General features: G+C 41.0%; 1 protein-coding gene across 1 annotated transcript; it reads left to right on the forward strand.

Annotated features, from left to right (window-relative positions):
* Positions 1–7,636: 7,636 nt before the first annotated feature.
* Positions 7,637–15,457, forward strand: LOC137340128 (free fatty acid receptor 4-like). The gene is made up of 3 exons (XM_068002462.1): positions 7,637–8,176; positions 13,943–14,071; positions 14,973–15,457. Exons 1-3 carry the CDS (start codon positions 7,637–7,639, stop codon positions 15,393–15,395), a joined length of 1,092 nt encoding a protein of 363 aa, XP_067858563.1. The 3' UTR covers positions 15,396–15,457.
* The last annotated feature ends 290 nt before the right edge of the window (positions 15,458–15,747 follow it).

Here is a 15,747-nt window from a genome sequence, read left to right on the forward strand (position 1 = left end):
CAGACAGAACATGTGAAGGCGAGGGAAGGGATGGAATTTGGAGCAAAGTTGATGAAATTTTCCAGTTCGAGGTGAGAACAGGAAATGGTACCAATACAGCCATTAATGTACCAGAAAAAGAGGTGAGGGAGGTGACCTGAGTAGAACTGAAACAAAGAATGTTCCATGTATACCACAAAAAGGAAGGCTTGGCTAGGACCCTTACGGGTTCCCATGACGACACCTTTTATTTGGAGGAAGTGAGTGGAGTCAAAGGAGAAATTATTCAACGTAAGAACAAGTTCGGCCAGGTGGAGGAGGGTGGTGATGGATGGGGACTGGTTAGGCCTCCGTTCAAGGAAGAAGCAGAGGGCCCTCAGGCCATCCTGGTGTGGGATAGAGGTGTAGAGGGATTGGATGTCCGTGGTGAAAAGGAGACAGTTAGGGCCAGGAAACTGGAAACTGTTAAAGTGATGCAGGGTGTCGGAAGAGTCGTGGATGTACGTTGGAAGAGACTGGACAAGGGGAGAAAAAATAGAGATAGAGATAGGAAGAAATGAGTTCCAACTGGGACTCAGTTCCATTCTCCCAGTTTCTCTGTCTCCGTCACATTTGTTCTGACGATGTCACCTTCCACATCAGTGCTGCTGACATGTCTTCCTTTATCGAGGATTCCCCCCTCCACACACTGTAGTTGAAAGGGCCCTCAACCGTGTCCGTCCTATTTCCTGCGCTTCTGCCTTCAACCCTTCCCCTCACTCCCAGAACCACGATAGGGTCCACCTTGTCCTCACCTTGCATTCGACGAGCGTCCACATTGAATCGACCATCTTCCACACCTCCAGCGCGAAGCCACCACCAAACACATCTTCCCCTCCCCTCCCCTTTCAACATTCCGTATGAACCGTTTCCTTCGCAACTCCCTGGTCCGCTCTTCCATCACCCCCAACAACCACTTGCCATTTTAATTCTCCGTCCCACTCCCACTCCGACCTCTCTGTCCTCGGCCTCTTACACTGTTCCAATGAAGCTCAACAGTAGCTCAAGGAACAGCACCTTATCTTTCAACTAGGCATTTTACAACCTTCCAGACTCAACTTCAGATCATATCCACTACTCCCATTTTTTTGGACAATAGGTGCCGGTAATGGTTCTGCTGTTGCCATTTACAGCTCCTCTGAACCATCTTTTGTTTTTTAACTTGTCCCATTACCATCTCCTTCCCTTGCACCATCATCCCTTTCGTCATTTAATCACTCCTACCCTCCACCCTATCACAGACCTTAGCTTTTGTTCTTTCCTCCCCTCCTCTTCCTCCCCCACCTTTCCCTGGCTCTGTACTTACTTAAAAAGTGTTAAATCTTTAACATCTTCCAGTTCTGATGAAAGGTCATCGACTTGAAACGTTAACTCTGTTTCTTTCTCCACAGATGCGGCCTGACTCGCTGAGTATTTCCAGCATTTTCTGTTTTTATTTCAGATTTCCAGCATTCGCAATATTTTGCTTTTGTTTTAATGTTTTCTGTCAATTGGGCTGCCCCATAATTCCTTATTTGACACGTATGTGAGGTGACATGAAGATGTGATTGCAACATTAGACAATTTTATTACGACCACAAACCCAACTAAATAACATGCAAGGGACAACCAGTCCAAATCACCTTTAGAAGGACGGTACATTATTATCTCAGTTACCCATTAGCCACACAATGTCAGCAGGTTTTTGTTGCATCTTTGCAAGATTGCTTGCTCCTATTATGGAAAATTCATCAAATGCCGATCAGCTATTGACAATTCTATTTGGGTGGTGGGGGGAGGGGTGAGGGAAGTAAGTGGGGCCTCTTTGGGGTCAAGCTGGCTCTATGATGATATGCCTGGTAATGAGAGATTAGAACCAAGTTCATTCTATGTGGCAGATTCTGTAATTTGAGGCCTCGGCCAGACAGACCCGTATTACTCTAGGACACTGTTGATGACTCACCAGCACGTCAAATTCAATAATGGTAGCTGAAGGCAGACCTGTCAACAGGAGCTGGAATGAGATTCCTCCCATTCAACTCCAGAAAACCCTGAAAGACAGTGAGGGTGTGCTGGCGGGAGAAGCACTGGGAAGCTTATCAATTATCTGTGCTGCTAAGCTTCAAAATTGTACCTGGTTAAACTCCAGCAGTGTCCCTGCCCATACTTGGGGACCCCTGAGCCATGCACTTTCAACCATTGCCTCCACTGTCTAGACTTAGGTATGATGTGGAGATGCCGGTGATGGACTGGGGTTGACAATTGTAAACAATTTTACAACACCAAGTTATAGTCCAGCAATTTTATTTTAAATTCACAAGCTTTCGGAGATTTTCTCCTTCCTCAGGCAAATGTTTGCCTGAGGAAGGAGAAAATCTCCGAAAGCTTGTGAATTTAAAATAAAATTGCTGGACTATAACTTGGTGTTGTAAAATTGTTTACAATAGACTTAGGTAAGTAGGTTGCATTCGTATGAGAAGTGGGTGCACTGCATAGTGGGAAAATTGAAACTCTAACTAGCTGGTTTGAAGACTCGTAAACAAAGTACTGGGTTTCTCGTGTGTCAGACACCCGGTTGACCAAAAAGTATATTTAATTTTTCATGGGCCGTTTGGATTCCAAGAACCTAGACAGACTGTGTGATAATCACGTTCTAACAGTGCATTACTTCTTACTTATCCTGGTGGACTCGGTGGAGTGTGTCAGTCTTTCCAGACCTCTAAATCTATCTCAGCATGTTATGTTTCACCTGTTTGCCAGTGCTCAGAATGATAAAACCAAGATGGCAGCATGACAGATCAAAGTCTGAACAACATCAAAGACCATGACAAAACTGGCACCGGCAAAAATTCACAATGGACTTGGGTACATGTTAAACACAAAATCTGCCCAGCCAACAGTTACAAATGGTTTGAAGCAGGTGAGAGAGCAGCAGGATGTGGAGAGCTGGAGCAGTGAATTATAGCTGCTCTGGAGTTAAATTTCACAACTTATTGGCATTCCCTTTAGTATTTTTCCTTGTGTTTATCTAATTCCCTCTTAAATATTGTGACTGATTTGGCTTCAGTGGCTAATGGTGGTAAATGAATTCTATATTCTAGTAATCCTTTGCATGACAAGATGTCTTGTAGGCTCCCCTTCATTCTTCCAGAGTTTTTATCCCCTTTTTCCGATTCACCAAACCACTCAAACCTTTTCAAAATTTCAAACACTTCTATTAGATCACTCCTTAACCTTCTCTGCTCCAATGAATAGGGTCCTAGTTTGTTCAAATCTCTCATCATCCCTGGTATGATCCTGGTGAATCAATGTTGCACCTTTCCCGTGGCTTAAATACCCTTTCTGAATTAGGTTGTCCAAAACTACACACACTATTCTAACTGTGGACTAACCATGTCTTGTTCAGATTCGTCATCACCTCCTCACTTTTATATTCAATGACTCTGAATATGAACCTAAAATCCATTTTGCCTTTTTATGACTCTTTCTACTTTTAGAGACCTGTGTATCTACACCCCGGATCTCTCTGTTCCTCCATTCCATAAAATAAAACAATAAAAATATTGAAAATGTATTATAAACTGAATATATATTATATACCATCTGTTATCTATTTTTGATTTATTATATTTTTTATTAAGTCTAGACATAACATGAAATTTGATGAAAACACATTTTAAAGAACAATGTGTTATTTATTTGTTGCTACTGTATTTTAAAATTAATACTATCACTGTTTCATTGGTTATGGTTCAGTGTTTTCCTCTTCTGTGCAAATAAAAATTTCACAACTTAATGGCATCCCACAGATCCTGAAAGTACTGAAGTAACTATCATATACTTCCAGGTTATAATATATTGGGACTGATAGCCCTCTTGTAGTCAGACTGATAACCCTAACAAATCCTGCCTGATAACCCTTTCTCACGAAATACCATATAACCTCTCCATATGCCTTCCCTGATAAACCCTACATGCAAGCTTCCCTGATAACACACATTGTTGATACTGATCACTGCTTCTCATGTACGCTGCAGACTTTGATAGAAAAGTTTTTATCTTCACAGCTGTGTGGTCTCTTCTCCAGAACCCAACGACTTACAGTATAATCAAAAATAGATGCAGCCTTGGTAGATTAACAATTTGCAGATTGCAACTAATTGAACCAATATTTATTAAGGTGTTTGATCTCTGGCAGATATTTCCAGGGTTGTCAAGGCTGGCCATGAAAGCACATCATGACTAGGCTACTGGCTTACTGCAACTGAAAACATAAAATTCCATTTTTAATGCAAGGGATTAGGAGATTTTTTACCAATGTTTTGGGCTAGCATTCGATGATTCCATCCAATTTCCATGAACAAGAAAAACCACTGGCCTTCATCGTCAGGTTTATTTTCACCCCTTCCCCCACACAGAGCTAATTGGTTAGCTTCCTGAAATCTGTTTAGTGGGAATTTTAAAAAGAATAGATTTTGCTGTTACTTTGGCTCAGAGCATGGAGTCAAGGTGTGGTTTTAGAATATTTCATAAAACGGCAATTGGTGATAGGGAAATATAAATCAAATGTGAGGAATGTGGGTAGACGAACATCAAATGAAGAACAACTAAGGGTTTATAAAAGGAACAAATCAAACATGAACAGTCAGCAAAATCTGCTAATAAAAGGAGAAAGGGAATGAATCAAATCATTCCAAATAATTTTGGAAAATCCTCTGGCCGACATCTTGGGATTTTCCACAATGTTGAGCAGTTATTAGCAAAAATGGGGTTTGTAACATAATAACGACATTAAAAAATACAAAATTAATAATATTACCTATGCAATAGCATTTCCCGTGTGTGAAATTATTCTAGCAATGTTTTTTGTGTGAGGCCTGTGCCTATGTGAGACGCCTGAGCCACAATTCTATGCATGGTCCAAGAGCAATCACACTTAGCTGAAGAGGCTCAAACTAGAGGCTACAGCTCCCATAATACTCCTATGCCTACGACCTCTAGAGATTGTTATGACTGGCAGACTGACCAGTCATAGAACATCCCAGAAATTACTGTTTGTAGGCCCTTCCCCCCTCCAATGGAAAATTATTGAGAACAAAAAACCCCAGATTTACTATATGCTGGCTAATGTCCTGCTGGCGGACAGCTAATGTTATTCCCATATTTAAAAAGGGAGATAGAACAAGCCCAGGCAACTATAGACCAATTAGTTTAATGTCGGTGGTAGGAAAGATAATGGAATCTTTACTAAAAGATGTAATAGAGAAACATCTAGAAAATGAAAATATAATAAAGAAGAGTCAACAGGGATTTCAAAAGGGAAGGTCATGCTTGACCAACCGTATCGAATTCTTTGAAGAAGTAACAGAAAAAGTAGACAAGGGTAATGTAGTAGATGTAATATATTTGTATTTTCAAAAGGCCTTCGATAAGGTCTCGTGACTAAGGTCAGAGCAAGTGGAGTCAAGGGACAAGTAGCAGAATGGATAGCAAGTTGGCTACAAAACAGAAAACAGAGAGTAGGGGTTAAGAGTAGCTACTCAGACTGGCAAAAGGTGGGAAGTGGTGTTCCAAAGGGATCAGTGCTGGGACCACTGTTGTTCACAATTTACATTAACGATTTGGATTTGGAAATCACAAGTACAATTTCAAAATTTGTGGACGACACCAACTTGGGAAGGTATAGTTAATACAAAGGAAGAATGCGTCAAAATGCAAGAGGACATTAATAAACTTGCATAATAGGCATGTAATTGGCAAATGAATTTCAATATAGATAAGTGTGAGGTGGTGCATTTTGGTAAGAAGAAAAAGGAGGCCACATACTGCTTGAATCTGAATGGGATGGAGGAGCAAAGGGATCTAGGGGTACAGATACACAAATCACTAAAAGTAGCAACGCAGGTTAATAAGACCATAAAAAAGGCAAGTCAAGCACTGGGATTCATTTCTAGAGGGGTAGAATTGAAAAGCCGAGAAGCTATGTTCAACTTGTATAAAACCTTGGTTAGACCACACTTGGAATATTGTGCACAGTTCTGGTCTCCATACTATGGAAAGGACTTAGAGGCATTGGAGAGGGTGCAAAAAAGATTCACAAGGATGATACCAGAACCGAGAGGATATACTTATCAGGAAAGGCTGAATAGGCTGGGGTTCTTTTCTCTAGGAAAGTGAAGGCTGAGGATGACCTGATAGAGGTCTTAAAGATAATGAAAAGGTTTTCTTAGGGTGGACGTAGAGAAAATGTTTCCACTTGTGAGGGAGTTCAAAATTGGAGGTCATAAATATAAAATAGATGCTAAGAAATCCAATAGAGAATTCAGGAGAACCTTCTTTCCCCAAAGAGTGGTAAGGATGTGGAATGCGCTACCACAAGGAGTAGTTGAGGCAAATAGCATAGATACATTTAAGGGGACGCTAGATAAGCACATGAGGAAGAAAAGAATGGAAGGGTATGCTGATAGGGTTAGACAAAGTAGGGAGGGAGGGAGGAGGCTTGTGTGGAGCGTAACACCGGCATAGACCAGTTGGGCCGAATGGCCTGTTTCTGTGATATAGTTTCGATGTAACTCGATGTAGTCATAAGTATAATAAGAGAACCAACACTGATACAACAGGTGGGGAAGGACTGAGAGCAAGTCTTTATATTTTGTAATAAATTCTAAGTGGTAAAACCGCTACATTTTTTAAAATGTTTTTATGAACAGTTTTTTTAAAGTTCTGTAGGGAATGTGTCATTATTCAAGTTTAGGGTAACAGCTAGGGAAAGACCATTTATGGTATGGGGATAGTAATCTTTAATCATAGAATCATTGAAAGGTTACAGCACGGAAGGAGGCCATTCGGCCCATCGAGTCCATGCCAGTACTATGCAAGAGCAATCCAGCTAGTCCCACTCCCTGCCCTATCCCCGTAGCCTTGCAAATTTCTTACTTTCAAATACTTATCCAATTCCCTTTTGAAGGTCATGATTGAACCTGCCTCCACCAACCCCTCGAGCAGTGCATTCCAAATCCTAACCACTCGCTACTTAAAAAGGTTTTTCCTCATGTTCTTTTGCCTTATTTATGACCTCCAGTTTTGCCAATCACCTTAAATCTATGTCCTCTGGTTCTTGACCCTTCCATCAATGGGAACAGTTTCTCTCTATCTACTCTGTCTAGACCCTTCATGACTTTGAATACCTCTATCAAATCTCCTCTCAACCTTCTTTGTTCCAAGGAGAACAACCCCAGCTTCTCCAGTCTATAATGATTATGATCAATGGGATTATGATCAATGGATTACCCACTGTTTGTCAAGTTAATTTACAATGGTTTCAGGTTTCAGTTCGTCATTGGGCACCAATATAAAAGTGGTATCCTAAGAAGTGACATATTAAATATTATCCATTAAAAAAACATAATGGGAGAGCGTGTTGATAACATTTTATGAGCTGCGTAACAGCCAGCCTTTGGTAAACTTTCTATGTGCTCGTAGACATCAGTTGAAAATGCCTGTATTTGGATGAAGGTTAAAACTTAACTCAGGACAGATCCGAAAAACATTGCCAATTTTGAGGCAATATTTGCTGGTTTCGCTTCTGTAACTGTTTGCAGGTACAACGTTGTATATTATACACTTTAGCAGTCTGAAGATGGAATTTAATTCATTTAACCCACCCAGAAGCTACGAGGTGAACAGATCCTTTTTCACATTTTTTTCTGAATTCAGGTCCTCCGACCAAATCCTCGCAGTCACCATTGAGACGGTCGTACTTGCGTTGGTTTTTCTGACCTCCTTGTTGGCCAATGCCTGCATGATTGTGCTAATTATAAAGGGCAAGAGACTCGCCAATTATCATTGTTTCGTGCTGAACCTCTTCCTGGCAGACACTGTGTTCGTGGCGGTCATTCCAGTCATCATCACCATCCGTTGGATTGAATCGTGGACCCTTGGAGCCTATGTGTGTCACAATCTTTTCTATGTCATGGCCATTAGTGGTGGTGTGACCATCATCACTTTAGCTGCTATTAGTATCGAGAGGTCCATCTCCATTCTCAATCTGCGCTTAAAAGCTCCACTGCATTTCAAGTCGGTGACTGCAGTTGTGCTGACCATTTGGTTGTTTTCAGCCCTCACGTCTCTGCCACTGTACATAAATTTTCAGGTGATGACCATTCATTTTAAAGACCAGGTAAGATCGATCTCTTGATTCTGTCAAACACAAAGCAATCTTGAAATGTAATCAAAAGTTAACAGTGGAGCATTTGGATTTGTGGCATTTTTTTCAGTCTGGTTTTCAGAAAGCTTTTACATCAACACAGAAACATTTTGTTACATGAAGGCTGTACCTGGGATTTAAGTGGATCAATCCTCAGCTGTCCACTGTCTGATTACTAGAAACTCTGCTTAATTTCCTGAAGTAAACCCCAAATTTTGATTATGCCTCTGCAAAGCGCTTTGAGATGTTTTTCTACATTAAAGGCAGTATATAAATATTGAATTCCCAAATCCCAAACAACTGAAAGGATTTATTTTATTATTTTTACTTGTCAGTGGCAGGAACTGATGCATTTTGGAGCAGAAATGCCCCTTTAACTTTGTCCCACCATTGGTGGCCATGCCTTCAGATCCTAAGTTCTGGAATTCCCTTCCTAAACCTTTCTGCCGCTCTATCTTTCTTTCCTCCTTTAAAATACCCATTAAAACCTATCTCTTTGACCAAGCTTTTGATCACCTGTCCCGATATCTCCTTATGTGGCTCGGTGTCAAATTTTGTCTGATAACGCTCCTGTGAAGCGCCTTGGGACGTTTTACTACATTAACGGCGCTGCATAAATGCAAGTTGTTGTTGTACTTGCCCGCGTCTGTGGCTCAGATCCAACCCTTTGGTTGTTACCAGGACAGCTGGTTTATGGTGACTGAATAAGTCAAATTCTAATTTTTTTTGTATTGGATTCCAGGTTTTTTTTTAACCATTGTTTTGAGGATCGCATTATGTCAATTTCCCCATGACAATGAAAAAGCAACTGCCTTGACTGTAGTGGAGATCAGGAAAAATCCATATGATGGAAATCTGTAACAAACACAGAGAATGCTAGAAATACACTGAGGCCTGTCCACGTCTAAAAAGAGAAAAGTCAAGTTAACATGAAGTATCCACCCAAAGCATTAGCCTGTTTTCTCTTCATATGCTAACAGAACTGAAATGTATTTCCAGCATTCTGTTTTTATTTCCTTGGGTATCATTGGCTCAATTTGTAAAAGAGAATGGAGGACATGCTTGAGGTACATTGCACACATCCAGTCATCTGGGCCATTTGCAAAGAACCATTCCAGCTGTTCTAAGTACAGACGGGAGTGGGGAAAGTGGAGCGGCCATTGTCTTTTGCCACCTCAGTGAAGTGATCTATTTTGTAACTACTCAATCCGTGAATTGTTTGGTATATTTGAATGAAATGCCTCATTAATTCAAAGGCATTCATTTCCATGCAAGTATTTTTGGCATGTGCATATTCCAAAAGGTCTTTTTAATCATACATGATTTCCTTATGTTGATCAAGGATTATATAATTCCTTCTAAAAAGTTCACAAAATCCCACATTTTATTATATATTAAATAAATCATACAAAATAAATCATGCCGATTATTTTGAAATATTTTCCTGTGTTGAAAGTACTAAAGTATTTATATTTAAATATATGCATACACAGAAATCAGATCCCAATTACTAAATTGCACCTTGTTGATAATTTAATTACAGGAAAATGTGTAAAGTCTAGTGTCTTGCCTCTGTAGCTTGCTGAGGGTTTGTTCTGTGCTGGGATGTGCAGATGATGGTACTGATCTACCAGTTTCTACATTGCCTGAGCTCAGGCCCTGAAGATATACACGGGTCTTTTTATTTGTTCTTGGAAGACTCATTCATTTGCAGCTTCATGGAGACAAGGGACCAGTCATAGTCCTTCAACACCTGGGTCACTTCTTCGCAGACACATGAAGCAGCTTTTTCATCATTCATGGGGAGGGGACATATATGTAGTTTGGGCAGAAAGGCTGCTCAAGCAAAGAGACTGGCTGAAGTTGGGACCTTGCTGTGCGGCTCTGATCCTAACTAAGCGTCTCACCTCTTGAAACAGTTTGCAGCAGTCATCATTGCCTTCCTTGAAAAAAAAGCTAATATAAAAACAAATGCAACCCTAAGCAAAGCGAAGGAATCCATGCCAATCAGCAATGACAGTCCAGCGCTGACTCCAGGGTTGCAAGGTTTTAATTTTGATTCCAAACATCACTGGACATTGCTTCTGAGACTCCTGACCTACCCATTCCAGGCACAAGGACTTGGGCTGATGTCCATGATGTGAAGGAATCAATCCAGGATTATTGGGGGAACAATGCTTTCCAAAATTTACACTGGAGGAATGGTTGCTCCCCCCAAGTCCGGACTTATGTTGACTATACTATCACGGTAATGCATTTGCTTTGTAAGATATACAACTAGCATTTATATAACCCCTTTAAGGTAGAAAAACATCTCAAGGTGCTTCACAGAAGTGTAAGGAACAAATCCCTGCAGTTTCTGCATTGATGTGACATGATTGAGAAACAGCAGTCTAACTTTTTTCAAGTTACTGATTTGAGGCTGCTTTGAATTTTGACTGTATAATTGCAACGTGTGTAAAGCCATCTTTTCATACTTTAAAAATGAAGCTTAACAAGATGCTAGGTGTTTAGCTGGGCTGTTTTTACACGTTTAATGTTGGTAAAGATCCAACAGGACAATACATTATCCAATACCTTTAAAAATGTCACTGGCATTCAGATGTTGATGAGTTAAGCTTTGGGCCTATGTTTAAATAAGCACAGATCTCCAATCTCTCAGAATACAGAATGGTGTGCAGTTGGCTGGCAGTATATAATGGATTACTGACGGCTAGCACTGCAGTAAACTAGGTACCAGTGTCAAACCAGTTCCGCAGCATTAAGGGGTTATTAGTAACATGCGTTTACGAACATCAGCCTGACTCAGCCATCAATTCAACTTTTCACCTTCAATACATAATGCTGTTCATGAATTTATATTTCTTTGCACTTTATATGAAATATCTACATAATTAAAAGTCTTGCATCTAGCACCTGCCCGTAGCATCACGCACTTTCCAAAGGTGTCACACTTCAAAGCGTCACACCTCAAAAGTGTCTGAAGGATAAAAATTCATGATTAGCTCAAATAATCATTATCTATTAAGTTAACTATATTAATTGGCTCAAATATCTCATTGGCTGAATGTGAAGAAATCAAAAATAAGTTCCATTCGCTAGACAGTTAAGAAAAGTCAACCAATATCAACACTGCAAAACCAACCAATTAATTAAATTGTTCATTTTATTTTCAAATGCTGCCATTCACAAGCTGGCAAGTACAACAAAACCTACCAACCAAATTACTCAAAACAATTTTGTTGAAGACCTTTAAGTGTCATTGTTGATTGACATTGGTTGACATGATGTGGAGATGCCGGTGATGGACTGGGGTTGACAATTGTAAACAATTTTACAACACCAAGTTATAGTCCAGCAATTTTATTTTAAATTCACAAGCTTTCGGAGATTTTCTCCTTCCTCAGGCAAATGTTTCAAGATCTCCTTGAAGCCTACGCATTTATACATATTGAACAATAATACATGGTGTTTACAGACTGCCCCTGCAACTGCCCGTTGCCAAGGCAATCACCGTGTTCAGACAGAGAGGTGTTACCTGCAGAACCTCCGAATACACATTCAACAAAAAAACAAACAGGGAAAAAAAACAGAGAAAAAAAAACACAGAGAGAGGCAGAAACATCCGGAAGGCAGAGAGAGCCAGCAAATGACCCATTATATTAAAAACAGATAACATTTGTTCGCTGGTGGGGTAACGTGTAGCGTGACATGAACCCAAGATCCCGGTTGAGGCCGTCCTCATGGGTGCGGAACTTGGCTATCAATTTCTGCTCGACGATTTTGCGTTGTCGTGTGTCTCGAAGGCCGCCTTGGAGTACGCTTACCCGAAGGTCGGTGGATGAATGTCCATGACTGCTGAAGTGTTCCCCGACTGGGAGGGAACCCTCCTGTTTGGCGATTGTTGCGCGGTGTCCGTTCATCCGTTGTCGCAGCGTCTGCATGGTCTCGCCAATGTACCATGCTCTGGGGCATCCTTTCCTGCAACGTATGAGGTAGACAACGTTGGCTGAGTCACAGGAGTATGAACCATGCACCTGGTGGGTGGTGTCATCTCGTGTGATGGTGGTATCTGTGTCGATGATCTGGCATGTCTTGCAGAGGTTACCGTGGCAGGGTTGTGTGGCGTCGTGGACGCTGTTCTCTTGAAAGCTAGGTAGTTTGCTGCGAACGATGGTCTGTTTGAGGTTGGGTGGCTGTTTAAAGGCGAGTAGTGGAGGTGTGGGGATGGCCATAGCGAGGTGTTTGTCCTCATTGATGACATGTTGAAGGCTGCGGAGAACATGGCGTAGTTTCTCCGCTCCGGGGAAGTACTGGACGACAAAGGGTACTCTGTTGGTTGCGTCCCGTGTTGGTCTCCTGAGGAGGTCTATGCGATTTTTTGCTGTGGCCCGTCGGAACTGTCGATCGATGAGTCGAGCGTCATATCCCGTTCTTACTAGGGCGTCTTTCAGCGTCTGTAGGTGTCCATCGCGTTCCTCCTCGTCTGAGCAGACCCTGTGTATTCGCAGGGCCTGTCCATAGGGGATGGCCTCTTTGACGTGGTTAGGGTGGAAGCTGGAAAAGTGGAGCATCGTGAGGTTGTCCGTGGGCTTGCGGTAGAGTGAGGTGCTGAGGTGCCCGTCTTTGATGGAGATTCGTGTGTCCAAGAAAGAAACTGATTCTGAGGAGTAGTCCATGGTGAGCTTGATGGTGGGATGGAACTTGTTGATGTTATCGTGTAGTCTCTTTAGTGATTCCTTGCCGTGGGTCCATAGAAAGAAAATGTCGTCGATGTATCTGGTGTATAGTGTTGGTTGGAGGTCTTGTGCAGTGAAGAAGTCCTGCTCGAACTTGTGCATGAAAATGTTGGCGTATTGGGGTGCGAATTTGGTCCCCATTGGTTGAGGTTTTTCGTCTCACTGAGTTGGACTGATATTTGCAGTAGGGACAGAGGGGGATGTTTATTTGGTGCTTTGATGCTGACCTCAGCCATTGTGGCTGCACTATTAGTGAACCTGGTAAAAGTACTGGTCATTGGAAAACCTCCCAGGTGTAGTGCTACACCAATGAGTTTCATCATGATCTGCAAATCCACCATGGGAAGGGGGAGAAACAATATCTTATAATCATGTAAATAATTGAGAGAAAGGTTTATGGGGAGTGAGGAGGAAATAATAAACAATTAAACAAAAGTATTTACTTTCTAAGCAAATACTGCAAATCCGCTGTTGGAGAAAAATATATTTTATAATGTAAGTAACAAAATAAGAAGATTTGGGAGGGAAGAACAAAAATAGTGACTTGCATTTTAAGTAAGTTTTGTAAAGTATTAGGTAAATAGAGCTACAAGTGTCATGTCGGTGATGCCTGTATAGCTCAGCATTGGCAATATATCGTACTTTTTCGTCAGTCGTGTGATATACTGCTTCAGTAAAATGACTGTATTACAGCAATGACAAACCATTGTCATGTTTAGGCTGTAGTAAACATCAGAAATTGCATTCCGGGTCTCGGATTACCCACAGGCAATGCCACAGGTGATCTACTAGTACTTAATGTATTGTTCTCATTTCTTAGCACCAAGTACCATCATTCTTATACAGGCAGAGGTAAGTTTGCCTTCTATACATGCACACAGTACCAAAAGTAGTCTTCATATTTTAATATATTTCTCCATTGTCTATGTTAAGGTTCAGCATTCAATTAGTGGAATAAATCTGTTTTGCAAGTAATGTATCATTTTTCACATTTAACCAGGAATATCAAATCTGCACACTGGTGTGGCCAAATACCGTGCAAGAGATCACCTGGGATATATCCTACGGCCTGTTGAATTTCTCCATTCCAGGATTAATCATTGTGATCAGTTACACAAAGATATTAAAGGTACCTGCTACTTATTCAACTGACCTAATAACTGTGATCTTTAAATGTGTTTAGAAATGTTAGGAATAAGATTTCTATCAAAATACTTGTTTATTTTAATGACTATTGATTCTTGTGTTTGTTTCTTTATGAGCACGGAAGTCAAGGAACATAGATATACTACATTTTAGAATCTTGTTGTGTGCTAGGGGTTTGGTACCATTGAAAGTCATTGCAATAAACCTTAGACTGTCAGCAGGTCCAAGGAAATAATAATTTTTCTGCTCCTCCCCTGCTTCCAGTTCAAACAGTGCAATTACTGTGGTAAAAAAATGTTGAAAGTCAGTAGCCTTTTTATCAATGTTTGCCATTGCTAGAAATGTGCTTGTGTATACGCTGGGTGAAGGCAGGATTAGGCTTGGCTGTGGTACACTTGCTGTTGAGTAAGGAATCAGGAGAGGTAAAAGGAAAGGGAGAAAATTGGCAGAAAAAAAACCTTCACAAAGTGATGCCCTGCCTGTGTATTTACACTGTATCAACTCTAGCAAAAGTCGACAACAGCCAAAATGAATTTCAGTCAATTTATTTCAGGCCAGTAGATTCTCATTGCTAAGTACAATGTGGCCTGATGAAGTTAGCATTACACATTCTACACTTTGGTTCCCTTGATTCTCAGAATACTCACTGTGCTTCAAAGGACACTGAATGTAACCGGTGAAGGTGAGTAAGGTGGCATTGTTCAATGTCAATTATTTGCAAGCACTGGTGCTGTGATATCAGTGTAAGTGTAATAGCAGTATTGGTGACAATAACACCATGCGAAGTAGAGAAGCACATGGATAGTGGTCGTTACCACACTTTGGATGTAAGATTTCACTTTAACCCTTTGACGGTGTAATTATATGATCTCTTGCACACACAGATTACCAAAGCCACCAGGAGGAGACTGCAAGCCAGCAGGCCGAGTTTAGTTCACCAACAGCAGATCCGAGTTTCCAAACAGGATTACTGGCTCTTCCGGACGCTCCTGGTACTCATGATCTCCTTCTTTATCATGTGGACACCTATTTTTCTAATCATCTTTTTGATTCTAGCACAGAACTTTAAAAGGGACTTGTTTCTTTCCTCCACTTGGTTTTTCTGGGTCTGTACATTTACATTTGCCAACTCGGCTGTGAATCCTATTTTATATGGTGCCACTCAATTCAAGGGCGAATGGCGACACGTGCTTTGTTTCTTCCATTCATCCCACTTTAAAAACCACGGCAGAACGGCCACAGAACATGCACTAAAGAAAGTCAGAACTCAAGCGTCACAGCCAGCGCCTTCTGTTATTTCTGGCTAAATTACCAGCGAGGAAAATAGATAAAGGAACTTTCTGGAGTGAACTGCATGATTGGAACTTGATCAAGGGGCTCCGATTATGTATTCAGCTGGGAAAACCAAATGGGTTATAAAAGTCATGTGAACTCCAATGCCACATATTGTTATGAGTACTGTTTTTGGTATTTTAAGTGAACATTTTCATCACTCTTGGTAAATCTGTATGACAGTATGGAAGGAGCCTGTTCTTTGTGACACCATTACTGCAGGATTAATACAAAATAATTAACGGTTGATCCGACAATTTCCTACACAATATATATAGGAATTACTAGACGAGAAAAGACCACGGTCCATGTTGTTCACCTTCTAGT

The sequence above is a fragment of the Heptranchias perlo genome, chromosome 21 (genome assembly GCF_035084215.1).
Source record: "Heptranchias perlo isolate sHepPer1 chromosome 21, sHepPer1.hap1, whole genome shotgun sequence".
In the NCBI taxonomy this organism is placed as follows: Eukaryota; Metazoa; Chordata; class Chondrichthyes; order Hexanchiformes; family Hexanchidae; genus Heptranchias; species Heptranchias perlo.

What these genes read in the sequence shown, in the direction of transcription:
- LOC137340128 (XM_068002462.1), top strand. Translation starts at nt 7,637, where the DNA reads ATGGAATTTAATTCATTTAACCCACCCAGAAGCTACGAGGTGAACAGA. An exon ending in CCATTCATTTTAAAGACCAG is followed by an intron (nt 8,177 to 13,942) that starts GTAAGATCGATC and finishes ACATTTAACCAG; the next exon opens with GAATATCAAATCTGCACACT. An exon ending in GTTACACAAAGATATTAAAG is followed by an intron (nt 14,072 to 14,972) that starts GTACCTGCTACT and finishes TTGCACACACAG; the next exon opens with ATTACCAAAGCCACCAGGAG.